Here is a 25,198-nt window from a genome sequence, read left to right on the forward strand (position 1 = left end):
GGAGAGCACGGGACCCACGTCTGGGCATACCCGTCCCACTCGGGGTGACAAATGCAAAAACAACAGTTGATGGACAGAATGCAGAACATCCGTCCATCATCCCCTTTGGTTTTGCTTTGTTCGCCCTAAGTTGGCAGGGTATGCCCAGACTTGGGTCCCTTACTCACTTTGCCACTGGATTCAAGCTAGCCTGGCTGATGACGGCTGATTAGCCAGAAACCGGTCCCAGGATGCTTGTTTCCGGTCCAGGGAAGACATGGCTTGGCAGTGCGGGCTGGACTGTTCCCATGAGGGACAGGGTTAGACTGATTTGCATATGGCCATGTCTGAACTGGGGTGGCGGAGTGAGCTAAAGATTGATGATGGATTAAACCCAGATCAGTTGACTGGGGGTGAGTGCTTGCAATGTTCAACACTCCGTCCATCATCCCCTTTGGTTTTGCTTGGGTCATCAACGCCATGTGTATGTGGCCCTGCTCTGTCCTCTGCCTCCGTCCTCAACTGCGGTCCACCAGGGCTCACACATCAAATCGAGTCCTGACCTGCATGCAGGAGGCACACACCACCACCGCCAGGACCAGCTCCAAACACCAAAAGCCAGAGCTGGAAGTGTCTTACTGCCAGACTGTCATAGTTGCTCACACCTGTCGTGGATGCCATCATCTACCTGATACCCTGCTCAGCACTACAGGTGCCACTAACTCAGTGCACCACAGCTCATGGACACTTCTGTTTGCTCATTGGGTGACCTCTGTTCTTACTCCTGCTACCACCATGATGCTCTGCAGTTGTCTCTGTAATGCTGGTGTTTTCTGTTTCTGTTTTAATAGTGTCCACTGTTGTAGTTGTTGCCAGCACCAACCACTCCTTGTGGGCTGGCTTACACTCACCCCACACCCATCAGCACAGGCGTCACTGTACATGTGACCCTCCAAATAAAGGGGCCGGACGCACATGCCCATAGCCAGTCCGACAAACTATCTGCGTGTGTTCGTGTGATCATGATGTATGCATGGGGTCCCCGGGCCCTACACCATTATTTTGTGCTGTCTACAGCGGGCGCAAACATGTCCTGGCAGTGGGTGAAACCTTGGACATGTAGCTTTGTCGTCACCCACTCAATACATAAGAGGAGTTCCCTGGGCCGTCGTACAGAGGTCCGGCGTGGGTGTGTGAACGATAATTCCAGGGCTCTGGGCGTGGTTCCTTACAGGACATGTGCACATGCATGTGTCTCTGTCGCAGTGTGGGTCTCCTTTGTGTGGTGTAGGTGGTCTCTAATGAGACTTAGACACCCACGTATGTGGTCCAGTTCAGCTTCCATGAGCTCTGACCCCACCCGCACCTGTTCGGCCACCTCCTTTTGGCATTCTGACACCTGGCATTGGAATGCGATGGGTGCCTCAGTGAAGTGTTGGGATCCAGCCCTGGTGGTGGGTGCTTCCTGCTGTGTGGTCTGTGCAGGGGCTGGGGTCTCCTCTATGTAGCTTGACTGCCCTGCTCCTGGGGTTGGACTGCCTAAGACGTCCATGAGCTGTTGTAGGGCGTCGGTGTCGGAGGTGTGGTGGTCCTCTCCAGCATCACTGATGAGATGTCTGGTCTGCTCTGCTGGAGGAGTTGTTTATCCCTCTGCAATGTGAAGGGGAGATGAATGTTGACATTGTGTTGACATGTATGTTGACGCACTGTTCTTGCTTACACGCAGACTGTATGGCAAAGTACATGGTGACTGTTTGAGAGGTGCTGATATTTGAGGCGGGACAGTGGACATTTTGACTACATGACGGATGTAAGCTTGAACACGTACATTTCAATCTCACAGTTTCCTGCTATGTTAGATGTGATTGGCCTGTTTCTGATCATGGGCGGACCCAGTTGTGTCCTCTGTTCTGCAGTGTCTAAGTTGCACTTTGTACCACATTGTCGTGGGATGTGCTGCGATTGCTATGTGTGTGTGCTGCAGTGTGTCAAGGGGATCAGGGACATGATCCTGGGTCATTGTGGGTGTGCAGTGTGCTACACATCGTTGTGCATGTGTGCCATTGTGCCCATCTCCCCCGTTCCCCCTGTCCCTGGTCGTTGCACACCCTGTTGATGTTGTCTCAGGTCATGTCGAGCAGTGTCCGGACTCCCGACTCCTTGCACTGTTTCCACACTGATGACTGTGCCCATCATTTGCTCCAGCTCCTCCGGTGGCGCTGGACTCCCACCTCCTGTTGCCATTGCTGCCTTCCTGTTGGCAGCTGGTTTGTGCTTGGTTTGGTTTTTCACATCATGCCAGCGCCTCTTGGCCTCCTCCATTGATCTCCTCGACACTCCGACTGCATTCACGTTTGTCAAATTGGAGTTCAGTTGATGGTAGTGTTCTGTCACATCCGTGACACTGATCTGGTTTTCCAGCGGACTGCAACCCGTCTTCCTCTACGTCTTCTCCTTGCACTTCCCCGACCCCGGGGTTCCTTGCTGGTGGTCTGTGGGGCTTGTGGGCTTTGCGTTGGCCTCTGCACTCGGTTCGGGTGCATCCATGTTGCTAAGCAGTTTATTTTGTTTTTGGTGTGTTTTTATTGTTCTGCTTTTATGGTGCATTTTCCCGCATGATGCGTGGAATTTGCAGGCTTGGCCTTACCGCAACTTTTTTCGTGTTTCGCATTTTTGCGGCGTCGCGTTGGTTTTAACGTGGTCATTTGATGCTTTGTCATGGGACTATCGCATGGTGCCGCCGGCTTAAGAATACCACGTTCACGTTTACGTCCCAGCCAAGTTGAAAATCATAGCAGAAGGAAAGTCCTGGTTCTTTACTGTTCCAAGGGAAGTAAGAGAATGATGGGATTGCTGGCGACTGCAGGGGCCAAAGCAGCATAGAGTCCCAAGAAGGGGACTGCTTTCACCGAAAGAGGCTCTTGAGAAAGCAGCAGTGACAGGCGAAGTCAGGAACAATCCCCGCCTAGGTCTAACCCAGAGGAGTAAATAAAGGCAGTGGGTCGGGGCTTGAGGTTCCATGCAATATACTAAGACATGAACTCTGCAATGATACGGACAAGGCTGAAAGAAAAACATGAGACAAAGGAATGATGTATGGAAGAAATGTTATGGGGAGTTTAAAATAAGTAATGGGTGCTAATTATGGGCGGCATGGACGCGCAGAGGGTGAATGTTGGGGCAGCCAACCCCCCACCTTCAATGTTTGATACACGGTTCAGGGGTGCAGGTGCTCTGCACATTGGGGAAGTGGGAAGTTTTAATCCCACAGTGCAGGGTGACAGGGAGGGGGGAGTTAGGGGTATCACAGTAGTGTTAGCAATAGTTGTAGTGATTGGGCAAGATGCAGGAGCGGGGAGTAGGGAACATGATGCACAGCAGGTAATGAGAGTTCCAATGACATCTATAACAACCCAAGCAAGGCGGGTGTGGGGAAGAGTACGTAGCACAGTTAGAAATGCAGGGCCAATGTTGGCTTCACCCCTTGCGTGCTCATGACGGAACCATTCCGTCATGAGCCACGGGCGGTGTGTGCTCATGACGGAGTGGTTCCGTCATGCTGCGGCCGCTGCAGCTGCTCCACCCACGCGTCGCTGATTCCCCGCCTGTGCGGGCGAATTAAAGAGTGGGCAGAGTCGTGACGGAACCACTCCGTCATGAGCACAGCTCGCCCGTGACTCATGACGGAGTGGTTCCGTCGCGAGCATGGCGGTGCCGCTCTCACCCCGCACCCCCCCAGCACCGCGGCAGACTTCGCGCCGCTGCCAAGGGGTTAAAGTTATGTTGTGGAACGTAAATGGCTTAGGCTCTAACATAAAGCATACATTGATACTTCAATCCCTTAAGAGGCATTTGCCAGATGTGGTGCTATTGCAAGAAACGCACCTGCAAGGATGTTGCTACAAAGCGCTAAATAGGTGCTGATATAAATTAGCAGCACACGCAGAGTATACATCGGGATCACCGGGGTGGGCATCCTTCTCAGAGCCACAGTAACATCCGTGCCAGAGAGGACATGGAGGGACCCGTTGGGTAGAATGGTGTTCAAATCGGGAAGCTGGGATGGTAAAACATTGAACCTGGGCTCAACTTACGTCCTGCCAATGATGCAAAGTGAAACATGGACATCTCTAGGGGCGCAATTATTAGAACTACGGTTGGGCACACAAATTTTAGGGGGGAGACATGAATGATGTAATGTCCCTAAAGAACACTCACTGGCCAGGAAGGGTGGCCTCTACCACCAAAACTCCTTCAAGGGGTCTAGCGGAGACATTGGGATGGGCAGATCTCTGGAGAGTTATAATGGGACGACGCACTAAAATACGCATCAGTCGGTAAGACATGGGAGTCTATCTCGGATAGACTATTTGTTTACTTTACAAAAGGATGTGGGGTGCTTCAGAGACACACATCATTTAGCAAGAGGTATCTTGGACAAATCGCCAGTGGTTACCTGGTTTAGGGGCAAACAGCAAGGGGTCTCGTGCCAACTAGGTTGGAATCTTGGCATCTAAAAGATAAAGAGTTTGTAGGGAAATTACAGGAGGGCACAGAAAATTACTTCCAGGAAAATGAAAGATCAGTGAACTCGAGCTGTGTTCTCTGGGAGGTTTATAAGACAGTTGTAAGAGGGCAATATCATCTGGTAGGTGTTAAAAAGAAATTAGACAGAGAAAAGCACCGAGAGATAGAGCAGAAAATAGTAGACATAGAAACAAAACTGACTAGAAAGGACGATCACGATGGAACTCTGACACATCGACTTACCTTAGCACCGCAGGAGAGGTGCGAGGTATCAGAGGGTGCAGCCAGGGCCCATGCATTGGCAGTACAACCCAGGGTCTATGAGGTTGGATACAAGGCTACCAAGCTTATTGCCTGGCTGGAGAAAAGAGATAGCGAAAGGAACTGGGTGATGGAAATCCTTGACCAGGACCGAGTGCGTCATACAGGGGACAAGGCTATAGCTGCAGTGTTTGCGGATTTGTATGAGGAGGTTTATACAGCTTGATCCACCAGGTCCGCAGAGGAGTGTGTAGAGCTACTCGCAACTATGATCCTCAATACTCTAACTAAAGAGGACTCAGAGATTTTAGAAGGTGAAATTACCATAGAAGAAATAGCGGGTGCGATAAGTGATCTCCAATCGGGGAAGGCCTCAGCCCCAATGGGTTGGCCGTGGAACTATTTAAGAAAACAGTTCAGATTCTGGCACCAAAACTGTTAAATATGTTTCTAGACCCTAGAGAGATGGGAATCTTACCAGAAGATCAGAGAACAGTCACTATAGTGGTGATCCCAAAAAAAGGGGAAGCCACAGAAGGAGTGCACATCATATGGGCCCATCTCACTACTAAATGTGGAGCCCAAAATATTAGCCAAGCTCCTGGCGAATAGGTTAGCAGGAGTCCTGCCCTCAGTGATCCACCTGGACCAGTCAGGCTTTGTCCCAAGGCACAGTACACATATACATTTAATAAGATTATATGGCGTATTGCATTTGACCAAGGAGTATGGGGTGACAGATGTGGCAGGTCTATCACTTGAGGCCAGGATGGCCTTTGATAGTGTGGAATGGAACTATCTCTTTGCCCTTCTGCCATGATTGGGCTTTGGGCCAGAGTTTTGTGCACGGGTACGTTTATTATATCAAGGTGCAAGAGCCAGGGTGAGGGTAAATGGTTGTATGTCATGTACTATAGAACTAATGAGAGGTATGAGACAGGGTTGTCCCCTATCCCCTATGATTTTTGCCCTGGTTTTAGAGCCGTTGGCAACCTGGGTTTGAGGGGACCCACTAATCCGGGGAGTAGCAGTGGATGACAATTGGGAGGAGGAAATATTGTTGTATGCAGACGACATTCTGTTATATGTTAGCAAACCCTGTGTATCTATGCCAAGAATTTTTTATATCTTTAACTTATTTGGCAGCTAAGTGGGGTATCAAATTAATTGGTACAAGTCTTTGATTTTTCCGCTGTCCCAAGGTCCTTTATCCCTGCTGAGGAGTTGCCCTGCCTCAGTGGCTATGGGCAGATTTAAATATTTAGATATTGTGATAACAAGGTGTGAAGCTCAGTTTCTAGAGCGTAACATTGTCCCCTAGATAGATCACTTCCAGACGGATGTGGACCACTGGAGTGCACTCCCACTCTTGCTGATGGGGAGAACCACTCTCTTCAAAATGATGACCCTCCCTAGACTCCTGTACATTTTCCAAAACACAATGTTTAAGCTTCCTGAGTCATATATGCAAAGACTGGATGGTATCCTGAGAACTCTGCTGTGGGATGGGTAGGCAGCGCGAATCTCGCTGACAAAACTCCAGCGAGGGGTGTGTGATGGGGCTTAGCAGTTCCGAACCATAAAGCCTACTACTACTGGGCAGCCCAGCTTGTGGTGGTATATGATTGGGTGTTCAGGGAGAGGCAGGAACCAGCATATAGAGTCGACCGACTGGTCATGGGAAGCAGAGACTACCTGGCACTCCTTTACAGTGGGAAGGGCCGAAGGCAGCTCCTGCCGCACACGTCGGCAGTCCTGCAGGCCTGGAAGGCAGCTAACGGATGTCTAGGATGGGTTGGGAAGCTTACGGCTGAAACCCCACTATGGGATACTGACCTGCTGAGCGAAGTCAGGAAATTGAGAGTGTACACGAAATGGCACATAATTTGTATTGAAAAACTAGGAGATATATGTCTCAAAAGCGACATTTGTCAATGTCGCTTTTGAGACATTGACAGATGAGCTTGGTCTGGCACCGTCATAAATATTCCGGTATAGACAGATACAGCATGCCCTGAAAGACAAATTGCCTGACGGGGAGCTGATCCCTGACTACTCTCCTTTAGAGGAGAGACTCTTATTAGATCTGATGTCCAGTAAGGCAGTGTCTCTGACATATAAGAGAGGAGACAGAGAGGAGAGGAGTTGGCCTAACGGCTAGAGCGCTAGACCTCGGACCTGGGGAACTGGGTTTGAGTCTCGGTAATGACGCTATACATCCTCTGATTCTGGGCAAATCACTTAATCTCCCCGTGCCTAACAAAAATGAATGTGTGTCCTCATGTAGCGTAACTGGGGCTATGTAATGCGCTCTGATACCTGATTGGACTTGGATCAAGTTCGCGCTATATAAAACTCTGCAAAAAAAAAATATATATAAGAAAATTATGAACAATATGACTGACAGTCTTGGCGAGCTGTGGGAGGTGTGGACTGCTGATTTGGGTGATATAGATGAAGAAGAATGGAGCGAAGCGCTTCAGAGCCCATGAGAAATAGCAATAAGGGCTAGATTTCGACTAGTGCAGCTATGTATACTTCATAGGTTGTATCTGTCCAGGGCAAGGGTGTTCAAAATTGAGCAGGTGGAGTCGGCCTGCTGTCGTATGGGGTGCGGGGAGCTGGGTAAATTTTTTCATATGCTATGGTCTTGCCCAGTCATACAGAACTATTGGTCCCAAATCATAGTGTTGCTGAAAGAAGTGACGGATATACTAGTACCACTAGACACTAAGTGGCTGTTGCCTGAGATGTCTGTAGAAGAAAAATGGCCAAGGAAGTTGGGTACCTGGCTGGGCATGGTGGCAAAACATAATATAGCAAGACTGTGGGGAGCAAGTAGGCCTTCAAAGCTAAAGGACTGGAAGAAAGATCTGTACTGGTGCTAACAGGTGGAACAGGCAATTTACAATGCCAGAAGTGCGATGCGGAAATTTGATAAAATATAGGGCCACTGGATGCAATATAGGGGAACATTAGATCTACTAGAGGTGAGGGCGGGAGGTAAAGAAGGGAGTGCAGCCGGCTTCATCCGTGCTTTTATAAGGGTTGAATACGTCAAAACTGATTATGTACTAAAGAGTTGGTGTCCTGCAAGGGGCCTAAATACGGAAAAGTGATCTATGCAACTGCTGTGTATCTTGAACCAACTGCAAAATAAAATAAATGTTTAAAAATAAAAAAGATATGGCCTTTGCCCTTATTCGATCTTTTCTGAGTGATAGATCTCAATCCGTAGCTTTTAAAGGTTGTACTTCATTGCCCTTTAGGCTGCCATTTGTGGTCCCCCAGGGCTTGTCTTTGAGCCCGACATTGTTTAATGTTTATGTTTCCCACCTGGCTAGTTTAACTAAAGTCATTTGGGTTTTCACTGGTAACCTACTCAGATGACACCCAGATTAGTGTGTCAGTTACCAATGACTTCCAAAATACAGCTGAAAGTTTTTGTAACTGCATGAGGGAAGTCACCGATTGGATGAGCAAGAATTGCCTAAAGCTAAATATAACCAAGACAGAGGTCATGCTTTTGTGAATTATGTGTCTTGTTGGTCTTTCTTCTGGTGGCCACAAAAAGTTAGGTAATCTGTCTAACCAAAAAATAGGGTGAAGAATCTTGGTGTGATGATAGACGACATTACTTTTTAAAAAACAAGTTAATTCTGTGGTCTCAACCTCTTTCTATATATATGGAAAATAAATAAGATTGAATATCTGCTCTTCTTTGAACTGGTAAAAACGGTGTTCACTGTGCTAGTCTTGGCACGACTGGACTATTGTAATGGACTCTTGCATGGTCTTAAAAAAAGCTCACTGAAAAGACTTTGGACATTGAAAAATACAGCAGCAAGGATGCTTTTCAATATTCCTAGGTCAGAATCTGCGTCCCTAGCTCTAAAGCAATAACATTGGATTCCAATTGAAAAGCATAACACCTTTAAGACACTATGTCTGGCGTACAAAACTCTGTATGGAACTGGTCCAGACTATCTATAAAGGAACCTAATTTGGCATGTTCCAGTTAGATCCCTGTGTTCTAGCGCTCAAAAGAACTTGGTAGTTCCCTCCTACAAGCGGATGTCCTGGGATAGTAGGAGCTTTGTTAGAAACGCGGCAACCAAATGGAATGGTCTTTCCCAATCACTGAAATCTATAACTAAGCTCGGACAGGCACATGCATCAATGTAAAAACCGGTCGCAAACGGGCAGATTCTCAGAATCTGCCCCTTTGCGACCGGTATTTTTGCATTTGGGATGCATCATCCCAAATGCAAAAATCGCAATTTAAGGAATCTCTAAATTGAGATTACTTAAATTGCGATTGCATTTAAGGAATCCCAAATTGAGATTCCTTAAATGCAATGCATGAAAGTGAAAAAATTAGCGATTTCGCTAATAGGGGGAGCAAATTACCATGAAGTTGAACTTCATGGTAATTTGCAAAAACTTTGAAAAATGCACTTTTGTGCATTTTTCAAAGTTTCATGTTGCGCACACACATGCCCTTAGAGCATGTGTGTGTGCAACATATGTGCACAGATCAATTTCAGGGGTGCAATAGGGTGTCATTTTGACACCCTTGCACCCTTGAAATTGCATGAGCTATTTGCGAGTACCTACTGGTACTCGCAAATTGCTCATGCAATCTCCAATTCATTCCTATGGGCCTGGAGGCCCATAGGAATGAATGGGACGGCATTCCTTAATTCCTACGAATTCCTACGACTTCCTTAATTGCGACTCGCAAATTGCGAGTCGCAATTAAGGAATTCATAGGAATCGCTATTTTTATAGCGATTCCTACATGCATAGGCTTTTGCAATTCCTTAATTGCGATTCCTTATAAATCGCTATTAAGGAATCACAATAGTCTTTGTTGATGCATGTGCCAGTTAGTTTTTAGGAAGGCGCTAAAAACTTGCCTTTTTACTTACTAATTATTGATTCCAGACAGCGCCAAGATGCCTCCGGGTATATGTCGCTCTTATTCAATCAATATTTGTACATGAGAAGTTTGAATTGGCTTCCCTTGTGAGTTGGGGGCCAGTCACGCGTATTTAGGTGCAGGTTGATGTGAGCGCTGCATGGACGGTTGAGAGTGAGTCTTGCAACAGCTTTCTGGATGGTCTGGAGTCTGTGTAGTTGTTTAGAGATTGCAGCATAGAGAGTGTTGCTGTAGTCCAGTCTGCTGGTGATGAGTGCTTGTGTGACGGTCCTGGTTGTGTGGCAACCATTTAAAGATCTTTCACAGCGTGCTTTGGATATGAAAGCAGGAGGTACTCATTGCATTGACCTGTGCCATCTTGGTAAGCTTGTTGAGCTTGTCATTCAGAATGATCCCTAGATTTCTTGCATGGTCTGTGGGTGTTACTCCTAGCTCTGACAACCATCAGGTGTAGTCCCGTGGGGAGGTCTTGTTGCTGAAGACCAGTACTTCCAACTTGTTGGGGTTGAGCTTCAGGCAATTGGCATGTATCTAGTCTGCTACTAGGGTCATGCAGTTGTTGAAGTTGGTTCTGGTGTTGGATGTCTTTCCCATCAGGGAGAGGATGAATTGGGTGTCATGGTTGTAGGAGATGATTATGATGTCCTGTGATCGAGTGATGTTGGTGAGCAGTGTCATGCATACTTTGAAAAGGGTGAGGCAGAGGGCCAATCACTGTGAGACTCCCTATATCAGACTCTTGGTCTCTGATGTGAAAGGAGGCAGTTTGACATTTTGGGTTCCTTCCATGAAGAAGCTGCAGACCCACCTGAGTGCATATCCCTGTATGCCAATCTCATAGATTCATCAGATGAAGATTATTGTGGGAGACAGTGTTGAAGGATGGGGAGAGGTCGATCAGGATGAAGGCAACTATTTCTCCCTGGTATTGGGTCATTTTAATGCCCTTGATGAGTGCTGTTTCAGTGCTGTGGTTCTTTCTGAATCCTGATAGGGTGTTGTCTAGAAGCTTGTGCAGCTTGAGGTGAGTTTTGAGTTGTTTGTTGATGTCCTTCTCAATCCCTTTAGCTGGATAGGGCAGCAGGTAGATGGGTCAGATGTTGCTTAGTTGATTGGGGTCAGCTGTAGGCTTGTTGAATATGGCGGACATGATGGAGGTGTTGATGATGTGGGTCAGGGTGGTGCTGATTGGTGATGTTCCCAGGTTGTAGATGTGGTGGGGGCAAGTCTCCACTGAGGCCTCAGAGTGGATGGTCCACATGATTGCAACTGTTTCTGTTGAGGGTTCTCCATTCGGTGAGTTGGCCATCTTGGTTGGTGGTGGGTAGGTTGGCAATGAGTTCTCTGAGGTCATGCTGGTGTGCAAGGTTGCTGTAGAAGTTTGGAATTTTGCATTGGAAGAAGTTGGATAGGTTTTTGCGGAATTGTTGGAAGGTAGGGATGCTATTGACTGTGGCTGAGGGTGAGGTCCTTTACAATCCAGAAAATCTCTCTGCAGCTGTTGGAGCTTCTTCTGATGCTGTCCACTTGCGTTTCTTTCTTGGTGTCTCTTATTTACTGGTGATAGCATCGAAGGGCTGCCTTGTAGGTGGTTTTTTCAAAGGTGTCTTGGCTGGCTTTCCATTTCCTTTCTAGTTTTTTCCAGTCTTTTTGGTGTCTCAGAGGTCTACTTGTTTGATCTACTTTGCTTGTTGGGTTTGATGGGTGAGAGGGAGTCCGTGCAATTCTTGATCTCCATTATTGAAGTTGTTGATGTCCTTGTTGAGGTTGTCTTTGTGTCTGGGTTGATCCGTGCTAAGGGAGCTGTGCTAGTATGCTTCTGTGATTTTGCCCAACTGAGCCTTGGAATACTAACACTGGTTGTGGTGTTGACTTGAGGTATGTTGATTTGGAAGTGGATAATGGAGTGGTCAGTCAATGTAAGCGGCGTGTTGGAATTGTATTTGATGCTGTCACTGGTGATGACGATGGGGTCGTGTTTGGCCCTGAAGTGTATGTTGGTTCTGAGATGAGCTGGGTGAGTCCAATGTTGTGCAGGCTTTCGATGAGTGCTCTGGAGCAGAGGTATTTTCTGTCATCCAGGTGGAATTTGAGGTAGTTGAGTAGTATGTAGGCTCTGAAGTCAATGGTGAGTGAGGCAACAAAGTCAGTGATGAGGTTGGCAAAGTTGACTCATGGTCTGGGTGGTTGATGAGCAAGGGTTCCGTTCAAGGTGAAATTTTCGGAGAGTTGCAGCTTGAAGTGCTGGGGTTTAATGAATGGGGTGATGTTCTCTGTGGATGTAGTACATTTAATGAATTCCTTAAAGATGAAAGCGAGTCCTCCCCCTGGCTTGTGATGGCGGTCCTGTCGAGCAATCTTGTAGCTGTCTGGGTTAACTGTGACAATGTCGAGAGCCAATGTGGGGTTGAGCCATGTTTCAGTGAGGAAGAGGATGTCTGGTGCGTCACTGCTCAACTGGTCCCATATTTCGGTTGCATGGTTACTGACTGACTGTGTGTTAAGAAGCATGCATGCAAGTAGGTGCTGACATGCAGGTTTGCTGTGGTGTGATGTTGAGTAGCCATTTTTGGGGATTTTGTAGGTGTCTGCTTGGGGTGTGTAGGTAGGTGGCTGCGAAGGTCCAGACTTTGGAAGGGCACAGATGCCGCTTGCATTTAGTGCACCAGCATCATGCCCATTGCACAGTTGCACAGCTGCTGCTATTAAGTAGGTTCTAGAAGTGAGAGAAGAGGGAAGGAAGAGCATGGGAGGGCGGTGGGCAGGACTGGTTTTTATGGGAAGAAGAGATGGGAAAGCCACAGGAGCAGGTAAGGAGTGGGAGAGGAGGTAGGCTTTAAATGGCTGGGAGGAGGAGAGGGACTGCAGGGAGTGCAGTGTAACAGAGGTCTGAGAATGGAAAGGAAGGAAACCGGGTTCAAAAGGGCTTAACTGGTCAGAGAACAAGTCAAATGTAAGTGGTTGGACGGGCTGGGGTTAGGCTACATTTAAGACTTCGGTAACATTTTCTTCTTCACCGTTGGGATATGAGTACTTTTCCTATGCTCCAAAAAATGACATACCTTACTAACACCCTCCCTGGGCATGGCAGGACAGGGCAGTCTTTTTTAAAGAAACAGGGTCAGTTTGCACTAAGTTTTAGGGGCAGATTTATGACGACTGGCGCATCCCTGCATATCAGCAGGGATGCGCCAGTTATGATGCGGCACTGCTGCGCCACCATGGATGCGCCGCATTTATAATGCGGCGCACCATGGGGCAAAACCGGCACAGATGCGTGACGCATCTGTGCCGAAAAGTGGCGCATTGCTGGAGTTGCGTCGCAAGCGCGACGCAGCTCCAGCAATGATCTGGGGGGCCCTATCTGTACAATGCTGCGTCAATCCTTACGCCTGCTTCAAGCAGGCGCAGGGTTTTGACGCAGCATGGGCCTAAAAGTGACTGAGTGAAATCTTGTAGATTTCACTCAGCCACTTTTAAGAGGCGTTCCTGCGCCGGAACGCCCCCACCTGCCCTGGAACGCCTACATGTGGCGCAGGGCTTTACAACGTGACGCATCTGGGAGATGCGTCACGTTTGTAAATGCCCCGCACCATGGCGCAGGATTTGCGCCGCTGCTGCGTCACAAAAGTGACGCAACGGCGGCGCAAAAGTGCCGCAAGTGCAACATAAATCTGCCCCTTAGTGTTTTACATTAAGACACCATTTCCTGAATCATGTTTACTTAGTGAGTGCTTTCTTTATTTGTAAATTTGTTATCCGGTTAAAAAGACAGTAAATCCTACATTTTTGGGAATGTGTTCTATTTATTTGAGTAATTGGAAAACATGACTTTTTTTGGAAAACTTGTGTTCCAGAATCTTGTACATGAGTTGTAAGAAATAATGATTACAATTAAATCATATTTCATTTTCAGATTTGTGGAACATTCTTTCCAAGTAGCGATGAGTAGTTATAGGACTGATGTTTTCTTTCTATTTGTAATTTCTAGGATGCAATGAATTTTTGAAAGTCTGCACAACTGTTTTAAAGTATCAAAAGTGGATATTGAGTTATTATAAAGGTATTATGCTTAACATGTTTGAAAATATCTATGAATGATTTATTTATGAATTTATGTCTTTCAGGTTTTGATGCCACATCTAATAGAAATACTGAGCAAGCAAATTAACAAGCAATTAAGCTGTGGCTATGATATTGCAAAGGGGTTTGTGATTAGTGAAGAAGATATAAAGAATGTAGTAGACCAGATTTCTGATAATAAGAAAATTACTCAGGTGAGAAACATTCTAACAAACAAGACCTAAAAAATTTGATTTGAGTTCTGTGGACAATGGTTAGCAGAGGGTCAAAAACCACCATGCCTCAACATTTCAATAGCACATGTGAAAAAGGATAAAACTGAAAGTACTTATCTTGGGAGGAGGGAGGGCCACATGTGTAGCTATGAATAATAGAGAACTGAAGTTACAGGTAAGTAGGCTTCCCTGTTTTTAGTTTCTATTTGTTGTGAACTCCGTGAGGTTTTACATTTGTTTAGTGTTTCCCAATGTTTTGAAAAAATTTCACACATCATTGGTTATCTTTCACATGCCTGCTAACAAATTAATATGCACACTGTTAGCTATAGAGCCTTTGTGGGACTGGAAACGTGTGCTACTGCCTAAAAAAAAGCATCTTGGGCAGCAAAGAAATCTCATGCCATGCAGGATGCACTGGGCCATTTGCCTGTTCTGTGAAGTGTATCTGATAGAGACATCTAGCCGCAGATTCCTTAACTTAGAATATCCCCCAGGCGCCAGACTTCATCCGGAGATTTTTTAGCAGTAACTCTGTGCACCGGGGGATGGCATTGCATGGCTCTGCCCTGACGTCGTCCATGGGTATGACGTCAGTTGAGCCATATACATCCTTCCTGGTGCTCTGATGTCAGTTTTATTCTTTTCTGCGCCTGCAGCACGGATCTGGGAGAAGCGGGTCCTCTGGCCTTATTCTGCTTCTTCGGCCTTACTGATGCCTTTTCGCATCTGGGAACAGTGTGCCAATCCCTTCAGGCTTCAAGTCGTGTGAGACCTGTCCACAGCAGAGGTCAGCAATGGATCTGCATGTGATTTGTATGTGGTGCTTGGATGAGCACCACGACTCTGTGGAGTGCGACACCTGTCGGAATCTGAAACCTAAATAACGTAGGATGAAATTGTTGTCTGCCTGGATGTGCCCTTCGGAGCCCAAGCGTCACCGGTCCATCTCAAGCAGTGGCTCCTGTTTTGGGCAGGTCACAGAGTGTTTCCCAAGGCCGTTGCTTGCCTTCCTCAGGTACGCACAAGAAGAAGTCACGCAGGCCATCGGCCTCACGTTGTTATGACGTTGGTGGCCGCTGCTCCCGGTCTTTACCGGACACAGCCCCCAATTCAGTCGACTCACGCCCACTCCCCATTTCTTGGGGTGGGGCGACTAGGACCCAGATGGAAGCCTATTACCAGGCTTTACAGGCCATCTTTGTGTCAACCCCTCTCCCTAGAACGCCTTCGGTTCCACAGAGGTGGTAAAGACTGGGAGCTCGCCGGCGGGTTCGCCCTCGGCACCAGTGGAGAACCCTGACTCCGGTTCCGGAGTCGCTGCGATGAGGGGAGTCCGATGGTGGGGCATCCCATTCCAGCGTTGGGCCACAGTCCACCTATGGCATCAGGGCATAGTCCTGTGGGGCTCCCTGCGATGATGTCTGATGTGGCCGTAGCATGGGACTTGTCCCTAGTCGACGCCGTCGCACACCAAAGTCTCGCCCTCCCCAGTGTTGCTTACGCGTTCTTCCGAACATGTTGATGTGGAGCAATTGCAGGCCCTTGGCCCTCTTCGGACTTCAGAACCTTTGGCCTTTGGTGGACATGTTAGCCTGCAACCTTCCCCTAATTATGATCTGCTGTCGCCACCTAGAATGGCCATGGAGACTAGTGAAACAATTGCACGAGTTGTTAGCAAGGCTGCTGACATATTACAGTTCCTGCCTCCTTCTGTCTCTGCCTTCCGATCCCTTGTTGGATCTGCTCCACCAGGGCAAAGCGAATGTTGAGCCCTTGCTGCCTTTTGGCGCGTTGTTGTACGATATTGTTCTGGTGACCTGGGCCAGGCCATCCTTGGGGGACCCTGTGGAATGTGCTATTGCACATCGTCATCGCCTGGCTCCATATGACCCTGTCTGTCTCTCCCTACGCCCTAGGGCGCAAGGGTTTGTCATCCAGGCAGCCTCTTCTTCGCTGCCATCGTCCTCTCCTCTGATACTTCCACCCACTAGGGTGTCTCGCTGGTTGGAGACATGTGGTAGACAAATGTTTGCATCCTCGAGCTCGGGCCAACGGTCCTTGAACATGTCCTGTGTGTTTGCACAGGCTACTCTCACCCTCTGGGACTCAGTTGAGCGCCTCCTTCCCTCTCTTCTTGAAGGCCCTAGGGCTGACCTGACTCGGATACTCCACAATGGTCTTGAGCTGGCAAAATTTTCGATTCGATCAGCCATGGACACCACTGACTCTGTGGGTCAGGTTATGGCCAAGTCAGTTGCTCTGCGTCGCCATGCTTGGCTGCGTGATGGCAGTTTTCCTGAAAATGTTCAGGAGCGTCTCAGAGATTTGCGGTTTGATGGGGCCCATCTTTTTGACAGTCAAACGTATGCAGCGATCCAGCGTCCCATGTTGAGTTTAATGTGATTGACATTGTTTTAAGTCCATTGTTGCGGACTTATTATCTTGTTTGCATTGGTTTCAGTATTGCCACTGCTTTTCTCTGGTATCCGTCTCTGGGCTCAAGCCTATGTCCCAGATGGGCGGTACAGCTAGACAGCTGCTTCTGCCCTTATTTTTGACTCCTCTAAGAGCTAGTCTCAAGATGTGTTCCCTTGCTTTTTAGAGGGACTCGAAAACCCTATGTGTGGTATTCATTGGTTATTGTATAGCCATTCTACCTTGTCACAGGAAGTGTTCTTCCTGGGTGGTGTGTGTACAATGCTCCAGGTCCTGTTGTTCCTGGATGGTGTAGGTCCTTACTGAGGATCCCACGAGGTCCTCTTAAGATTGTTATCTTCTTACCTTCTGGGAAATTTTCTTATAGTTCATGCAGTAGGCTTATCATGATATCGTTTTTGCTTCTTCATGGGTACACAGTGGGTACATTCATAGGCACTGGTTGCTTGCTGGTCCAACTTTCACCACAGCATTGGCTGCGTTCTAATCTTTGTAGTGTTGTCTACTCTTCAATCTCTGGTGTTAGGAAGCGCTTATGTCCTTGGTCTTCCCTCTGCTCATTGCCAGGACAAGGCTCAGGTCCCTCTGCTCATGGCCTCTGCCAATGTTGTCATTAGAAGTCTCTCTGTTCAGAGATGCTCCTTGTCATTTATACAGTGCCTGTATATGGTTATATATACATATTTCTGGATATATCTGTAAGTGATTTACTGTGTTTTGACATATGTTATGTCCTGCTATGGTTCACATCGGTACTGAAGGTACCTATTTTGCGGGCTGCTGTATTTGTCTTTTGCTTGCTTTCACTTTATACAAAAAAATGGATGTGTTTGTGTATACGTTCCTCTGCAAGGCCTGTCCTTGCAACCTTGCATTGGCTCCCAGTCCAGGAAATAATTCAATTTAAGGCTTTATGTATCACCCATCAGTCAGTCCCAGGGAAAAGGCCCGCCCCTGATTCAACCCTGGATCCAACCTTATGTACCTAATAGAGCCCTTAGGTCTGGGAATAAAGGCTTGATCTTAGTTCCTAAGATTAAACGTGCATGGAGTGGAGGCCGACTGTTCACATACAACGCACCCAGACTCTGGAACACTATCCCTAGCCACATACGCTCTGAACCTGACTATCTTAAGTTCAGGAAACTGCTGAAAACCTTTTTCTTTCATTAACCTTTCGCAGTTTTCTACTTGGTGCCTAGCGCTGGGATGCCCCTGGGTAACCATGCGCTCTATAAATGTTCCTTCATTCATTCATATGTATATATATATAAACGTGTATATGTAAATCATACTATGTATACTGACTGCAAGAGAGCACTCATACTATATTTTTTCAGTGTTGCATTATCTTGGGTTTCTTAGCCCCAGATTCTGTCTCTTTTTCTCTCTCTTTCCTTTCTCTCTCTTTCTCTCTCTATTAAGAGAGCGAGCCTTATGTTTGTATCCAGCTTCTGCTGATATTCTTTGACCAATGTACTTCTGCATATGTTTGGTTAGTATGACTACTTAGTGATACGTTCTGTGTTTTTCTGCCGACGCATATGTGCTGTCCATGTTACATTTCATGGGCTTTTACGTGTGTGCATATGTGTATCCCTATTATCCACATACATGTATCTCCTTGTAGCAACGGTTTTGTACATCTGTCTCTCTCCATGTCATTCTTGGCATCCACTGTTGTGCATGCTTATTTTGTATACTCTGACTCTGTCATGCTGTTTTCCTCTTTATCTGTGACTTTTATTTTTTGCAGATCCATGGGATCCTGCACACTTGTCTGCTTCTATTCTTGTTACAGAAGCTTATGAATTTTCTTTCATTGTGCTCTGGTCATTCTGGTTTCTGTGCTTTCCCCTTGTCCGTTTCTGGAAGGTGAAAGTCTCGTACTGTCCTCTGATGGACTGTGGTGACATTGCCCTTCCTTGTTCATGCTCCTTTTGCAGAGCTTAATGGGTCTTGTGTCAGCCACGCTTGTACTTGCTGTTTCCACCTGTTTCAGTCAATCTTTATTGACGGATTTGTTCTCTTGGAACTTGGTGGGGGTAAGTCTCAGACCCTTCTCCAATGGGATATGAATTTGACATCCATTCTAAGTTAAGAAATCTGCATCTAAATGTCTCTATCACATGAACAAGTTACTTACCTTCAGTAACTATGTATCTGGTGGAAACACAGCCTAGCCGCATATTCCTTAACGCCCACCCATCCTCCCTGCTCTGCGAGGACCTTTTCAGGTAGGGTTCTTCCCACTGGTCTTTCTGCCTGGGGTCTCTTTTTTCATGCGTGTTAGTTTCTTCTTATCCTTCCCAGGTCAGGATGTCTTATTCTGTTTTACCTGTTGCTTCTCCACCCATTCTCACAATTGGTGGCCCCTATAGCGATCCACGCTCTTACACCCTGGTTCTTTTCCAATGTGGAGTTTGGTCATATCCTTCTTCCCTCCCTCCCCCTTAGACTTTTTCTCCATTATTTTGGGGTCTATTTGACTATGTTACAGTCAATTGGTCATATTTAGTACGTATGGTTGCACATTCTCTGTTGTTGCAGAAATGTTGTCAATTGCCATAACTTCATGTAGGTAGAGACTTGTTGTCCATTACAATGATATTCATGTGGTTGCAGACTGCTTGTGCTTTACCATAAAATTCATTTCCATTGCTGTTTTGCCTCATAGGAGGGTTTGGTTTTTGGATTCTGCGAGTCTGTTTCCAGGGGCGAGTACTCTGCTCTCTCCCATCAGTTCCGTACTGTATGATGTTTTTTCTCTACAATGCATTGTGATGTTTCTCCTCATTTTATTTATTTATTGTCATTGTTGTTTCAAAGATTTGTTATATTTTTTGGCACACTGCTCCCACACTCTCATACTTATAGTAGTGGCTCCGCGTTGTGGCGCAGAAAAGCTTCACAGTAGAAAACTGACGTCAGTGTGCCGGGAGGGACTTATATGGCTCTACTGACATCATATCCATGGGCGACGTCAGGGCAGAGGCATGCAACGTCATCCCCCACGCAGAGGTACTGCTGAAAAATCTCCTGATCCAGTCTGGCACCTGGGGGATATTTTAAGTTAAGGAATCTGCAGCTAGACTGTGTCTCTACCAGATACATCGTTACCGAAGGTAAGTAACTTGTTCATTTTACATTGTTGAGTGATCACTTTGGGATTTTGTGTTAATTGAAAGCCACAGAAGGTCCAATAAGAATTTATTTTCCCAAACATGGGGTTTTGATTATTTTAAAGCAGTGCTCTGGCCTAGCATCTGTGAGAATTGAACAAGGCACTTCACCTTTTTGTTCTGCGCAGCATGCGCTCTTGTAGTGTATTTTTAAACTTGAAAAAATTAATGAGCATAGCTCAATTCTTTGATTGCACAGGAAATATTACTGCTTTGAAACCATACTTTTCAAGCTTTATTTTCCCATGAAAGCAGTACTAATCAAAGTTGAACTTAGTGATCCTGGGGCTCTCTTGTAGACATGTTCTGCTTCAGTGAGCAAGCTCTGTTCAGTTTTATGTACCTGTTTTTGTTCATACTGCACTGTCTGAAGCACATATTAGATAGATAAGATAAAGATCATTTTTATTGCACAATTAATTAAAATCATTGCAATGAGGCCGTATATAAAAAGACAATGTGAAATACACATGTTCAAAATATTATAAAAAGAGCATATAGAATTATTTCAGTTTATCTGATAGAGACTTCTAGCTGCAGATTCCTTACCTTTGAAATTTCCCAGGCATCAGGCTGGATCCGGTTACGACATGGTGCTGCCTGTATAGGGGCAACCCAGGGGCACAGATGTCAGTTCTTTTCTTTCCACGCTAGTTAAGCGCCAAGCCGAGAAGAGATATCCATCTGCCGCTTTTTGGCAGGCTTTTTTCTCGACCTTTGTCAAAATTTTAGAGATACAGACATTGTGTGCGAGGGATGTCTTGTAGAAAGATAGGTTTTAAAACATGCGGGACTTGTTCCCGCATGATGTCGGTGATCGATCACCACCACGTATGTCTGTGGTGTCTTCAACATGACCACGATTTGAAGTTGAGTTCAGACTGTAGGGTGATGGCCCTGAAGACCTTGAGGGAGCAAGCGATGAAGTTGCTTGCAGCCCGGCATTCGACACAGTTGAGCGAGACTCCGAGGAGGTCACGGTCCCATTCAAAAAAGAGGAGGTCACAGGACCGCTCGGGGAAGAGGCACACGAAGAAGAAGAAGTCCAAGCAGACTTCGTCTTCACTCCAGTTGGCGTCCATTGTCGAGAAAGGTAAGGATCACTGACGCTCTAGGCATGGTTCTGCGAAGCCTTAGTCGACTTTGCACCTCCCAACCTTTCCAGGAGCCGGAGCGACTCCTGCTCAAATGAACTAGTTTTTCGAGGCCATGCACCACGTAATTGAGTGTAACAAGCCCGTTGGTGAGTCTTTGGGCCCCCGGGGTCGAATGGGGCCCCATTGGGTTTGACGCCGTCGGCTTCAGCCGCGGCTCCAGTGGGGCCTCAGGGATCCGTTTCCAGATCCAGGTCTACGCTGGTCATGCCAACACAACCTCCCCCGGCGTCAAACCCGAAGTCGGTGCCTACGGTATCCCCGGTGTCCGTCGGCAGCGCAAGCTCCATCCTCATCCCTGATGACAGAAAGCCAGAACGTCATCGACTGACGCCGATTCCAATGTCCACAGAGCCCATGGGTTCTATGTTGTTGCCTGAGACCCACTTGAGAACCAGGATGTCTCTGAGGAGACTATGGACTGGTATGGGGAACTTGAGGAAGCCAGTGGTCTGGATACATCCCCAGTCACTGGTATGCTCTCTTCGCCTACAGTGGCTACTGGAGAGAGGGTGTCCTATGCCATGGTGGTTAAGCGGGCAGCTGAGGTCCTTGGACTGGAGCTGCCCTCAGTGCAGGTCAAGACTAATCTCCTGGGGCTTCCACCTCTGAACCCCTATTGCCCTTTAATGAGACACGAACAGATGTCCTTCTAGGAACACGGTCCAAGCCTAGCACAGGGGCTCCTGTGAATAGGACGATTGCACGGTGCCATCGCCTGGCTCCGTGCGTCCCAAAGTTCCTCAGCCAACACCCCACCCCAGAAAGTTTGGTGGTGTAAGCCTCTAGTTCCGAGGGTGCATTCCCTTCCGCCCCTCCAGATAGGGAATCCAAGAGACTGGACTCATTTGGGAAGAAGATGTTTTCTTCCTCCAGTCTGGCATTGCAGTCGGTGAATACTGCATGATTATTGGGCCATTTCTCCCACTCTCTTTGGGAGACGGTTGCACAGGTGCTGCCACAAGTCCCGGAGGAGGCCCGGGCTGTGCTTTCCCAAGCTGTCAAGGACGGGAGAGATGCAACAAAATTCGTGATACAGTGTGGTTTGGATATGACCAATTCACTGGGCAGGTCAATTTCAATGACGGTGGCCTCGAGGCACCATGCCTGGCTTCGTACAACTGGCTTCTCGGGGATGTCCAAGCCAATTTGATGGACATGCCCTTTATGGAACCCACCTTTTTGCAGAAAAGGCAGACTCGGCCCTGGTCTGGTTCAAGGACTCTCAAGCTACGGCCAGATCTTTGGGTCTCTCCTCGTGGCCAGTCTTCCTTTCGCCCCTTTTGTGGCAACGGAAGGGGTTTCCAGTCGCGTCAGTCCTATCCTAGCCACCGTCCTTCTCAGACTACCCAAGCCGTGCCTGAAAGTGAACCTCTTACATTCTGTCCTCGGAATGGAGGCTAGAAGTCGTCTGCCACACTGCCCCCAGCAGCCGCAGCCTCCAGGCCCTCCTAGGCTGATTCTGCAGGACCACACTACTCCAGTGGGTGGGAGGATTAGTCATCATCTCTCCCACTGGAGATCTATAACAACAGACAAGCGGGTCTTGCAGATCATCCAGAAGGGCTTTTCTCTTACTTTGCTTTCTTTTCCTCCTCCTATTCCGCCAACTCAGGAACGGCTTGCGGAGGATCATTTAAAGTTGCTCCAAGAGGAAGTTACAGCTCTTTTGGCCAAAGGAGCTATAGAAAGGGTCCCAGCTTCAGATGTAGACGGGGGCTGTTAATCTCGCTACTTTCTGATTCTGAAGAAAAACAAGGGGCTTCGGCCCATTTTAGATCTTCGCACCATCAATCTCTTTCTCAAAAAGGAGATATTCAAAGTGGTCCCATTGGCTCAGATCTTGTCTGCCCTAGACCAAGGAGACTGAACGGTGGCATTGGACCTGCAGGATGCATATTTTCACATTCCCATTCTGCCGTGCCACAGGCCTTACCTGCAGTTCAAGGTATGCCACAAGCACTTTCATTTTACCGTGCTCCCCTTCGGTCTTACCAGTGCCCCTCAGGTGTTTACCAAGGTGATGGCGGTGGTTGCAGATCATCTGCACAGGTTAGGGGTGTCAGTCTTCCCCTACCTAAATGACTGGCTTTAGAAGGCGTCTTCGCCCCAGGCAGTCATCTCCCACCTTCAGACTACGGCGGCCCTCCTGCATTCGCTGGGGTTCTCTATAAATGTCCTGAAGTCACACCTGACTCCTTCTCAGTCACTCCCTTTCATTGGAGCTGTTCTGGACACAGTGCCATTTCGGGCTTATCCTCCCGAGCAGCGTGTCCAGGATATTCAGGTTATGATTCTGATATTTCAGCCTCTATCCTGGATTTCTGTGAGGTTGACTCTGAGGCTGTTGGGTCTCATAGCCTTCTACATCCTGTTGGTAAGACACGCCAGGTGGCTTATGCTGGCTCTGCAGTGGGACTTGAAGTTCTGATGGGCACAGCATTGGGGAAATTTTACTGCCATGGTTCAGATCTCGGAAGGAACTGCGAAGGATCTGCAGCGGTGGTTAACAAATCGCTATTGGGTCAGTGGCAGACCTCTCTCCCTTCCCCAACCATATTTCACAGTCCGGCAGAGGCGGGGCTCCACATAAATGTGTTGGAGCTCCGAGCGATTCGGTTGGCATTGAAATCATTTCTTCCCTCTGTCAAGGGGAAGCTGGTGCAGGTGTTCACGGACAACACCACCGCCATGTGGTACTGCAACAAGCAGGGCAGGGTGGGGTTGTGGACCCTTTGTCGAGAGGCCCTGTGTCTCTGGACATGGCTGGAACAGCAAGGCATAACCCTGGTGGTTCAACACCTGGCAGGTTCTCTGAACACCAGAGCAGTCGATCTCACCCGTCGATGCCTTAAGGATCACGAAAGGCGTCTCCAGTCGGAGGTGGCACAAGGTCTCTTTCAGCAGTGGGGAGAACCTTGGTTAGATTTGTTCGCCTCCAAAGAGGACATGCAATGTCAGCAGTACTGCGCACTGGAGTTTCCAAGGCAGCTATCGCTTGGCGGCGCATTTCATCATGAGTGGTGCTCAGGCCTGTTGTACGCCTTTCCGCCCATACCACTCCCGCACAGGGTTCTGAAGACGATCAGGAGCGACCGGGCCCAAGTCATCCTTGTGGCATCAAACTGGGCAAGGAGATATCCAGAGCTTCTGAGCATGAATGTCGATCCTCTGATCAGGCTGCCCCTTCGGGAGGATCTCAGCAGCAGGGGAGGGTTCTTCACCCGAACCTGTCAACTCTGTGCCTCCATGCACGGAGATTGAGCTTTTGACCTTTCTCCCGAAGTTTGTAATGTAATTCTGGCAGCCAGGCGACCCTTTACTAAGATCGAATACGCCTGCAATTGGAAATCTGTTTTATACTGTTCAGAGATGATCCTCTTTCTGCTTCTCTTTCTACTGTCCTTTTATCAATTCTAACCCTTGCCCAGCAGGGCTCTGCTTTGGGAACTTTCAAGTATTATCTTTCTGCTCTGTCTGCTTTTGTGTGGTGGCCAGACCACCCTTCTCTCTTTGAATCTCCTATTGTAAATAGACTTGTGAAAGGGCTAGGCCATTTATTTCCACCTACGCCCTTTGTTATGCCACAATGGGACCTTAATGTGGTCCTCACTTACCTGATGTGTGCTCCTTTTGAGCATTTGCACAACTGTCCCCTACGGCTGTTGACCATCAAAACAGCCTTCTTAGTGGCGATTACATCAGCCCGGAGGGTGAGTGAATTGCAGGTGTTATCCAGCTCGCCCCCTTATCTTATGTCCTTTCTGGACAAAGTGGTGCTTCGCATCAGGGCATCATTTTTTACCAAAAGTTGTAACCCCATTTCATCTGGGTCAGTCCATCACTTTGCCTACCTTCTTCGCTTCCCCACATCCCTCTAAGGAAGAGGAGCTTCTCCACCGTCTGGATCCAAAAATAGCATTGTTGTTCTACCATAACTGTACGAAAGAGTTCCGAGCGGACGACCAACTCTTTGTGGGGTATGTGGGAGCAAAGAGGGAAAGGGCAGTGCAGAAAAGGACCATCTCTCGCTGGGTCATTCTCTGTATTAAAATCTGTTACGCCTTGGTGAAGAAGCAGCCCCCTGAGGGATTAGGGGCCCAATCCACCAGGGAAAAGACTGCGACGACGGCCTTGGCTCGGAGTGTCCCAGTCCAAGACATCAGTCAGGCAGCAACGTGGGCATCATTACTCACATTTGCTAAACATTATTGCCTTGATGGTCAAGTGCGCAGGGATGGGAATTTTGCCCGTTCAGTCCTGCAAGACTTTTTAGCCTAGTTCATGAGTCGGCAACCCACAGCTAACATGGTATGGCTTGGTATATGATTCAAAGGTAAGGAATCTGCAGCTAGAAGTCTCTATCCGATGAAAAAGTTACTTACCCTCGGTAACGCATTATCTGGTAGAGACTCT

The 25,198-nt window shown here is 47.7% G+C and overlaps 1 protein-coding gene across 1 annotated transcript in view; it reads left to right on the forward strand.

Annotated features, from left to right (window-relative positions):
• The window catches only part of LOC146860813 (sperm-specific sodium:proton exchanger-like), a 4,738,575-nt gene that overhangs the window by 3,468,062 nt on the left and 1,245,315 nt on the right, over window positions 1-25,198 (forward strand). Inside the window, exon 14 of the mRNA XM_085646173.1 lies at window positions 13,837-13,986. Within this exon, the coding sequence (XP_085502299.1) occupies window positions 13,837-13,986 (150 nt within the window). The remainder of the gene's footprint in view (window positions 1-13,836; window positions 13,987-25,198) is intronic.

The sequence above is a fragment of the Triturus cristatus genome, chromosome 3_1 (assembly GCF_964204655.1).
Source record: "Triturus cristatus chromosome 3_1, aTriCri1.1, whole genome shotgun sequence".
Taxonomy (NCBI): domain Eukaryota; kingdom Metazoa; phylum Chordata; class Amphibia; order Caudata; family Salamandridae; genus Triturus; species Triturus cristatus.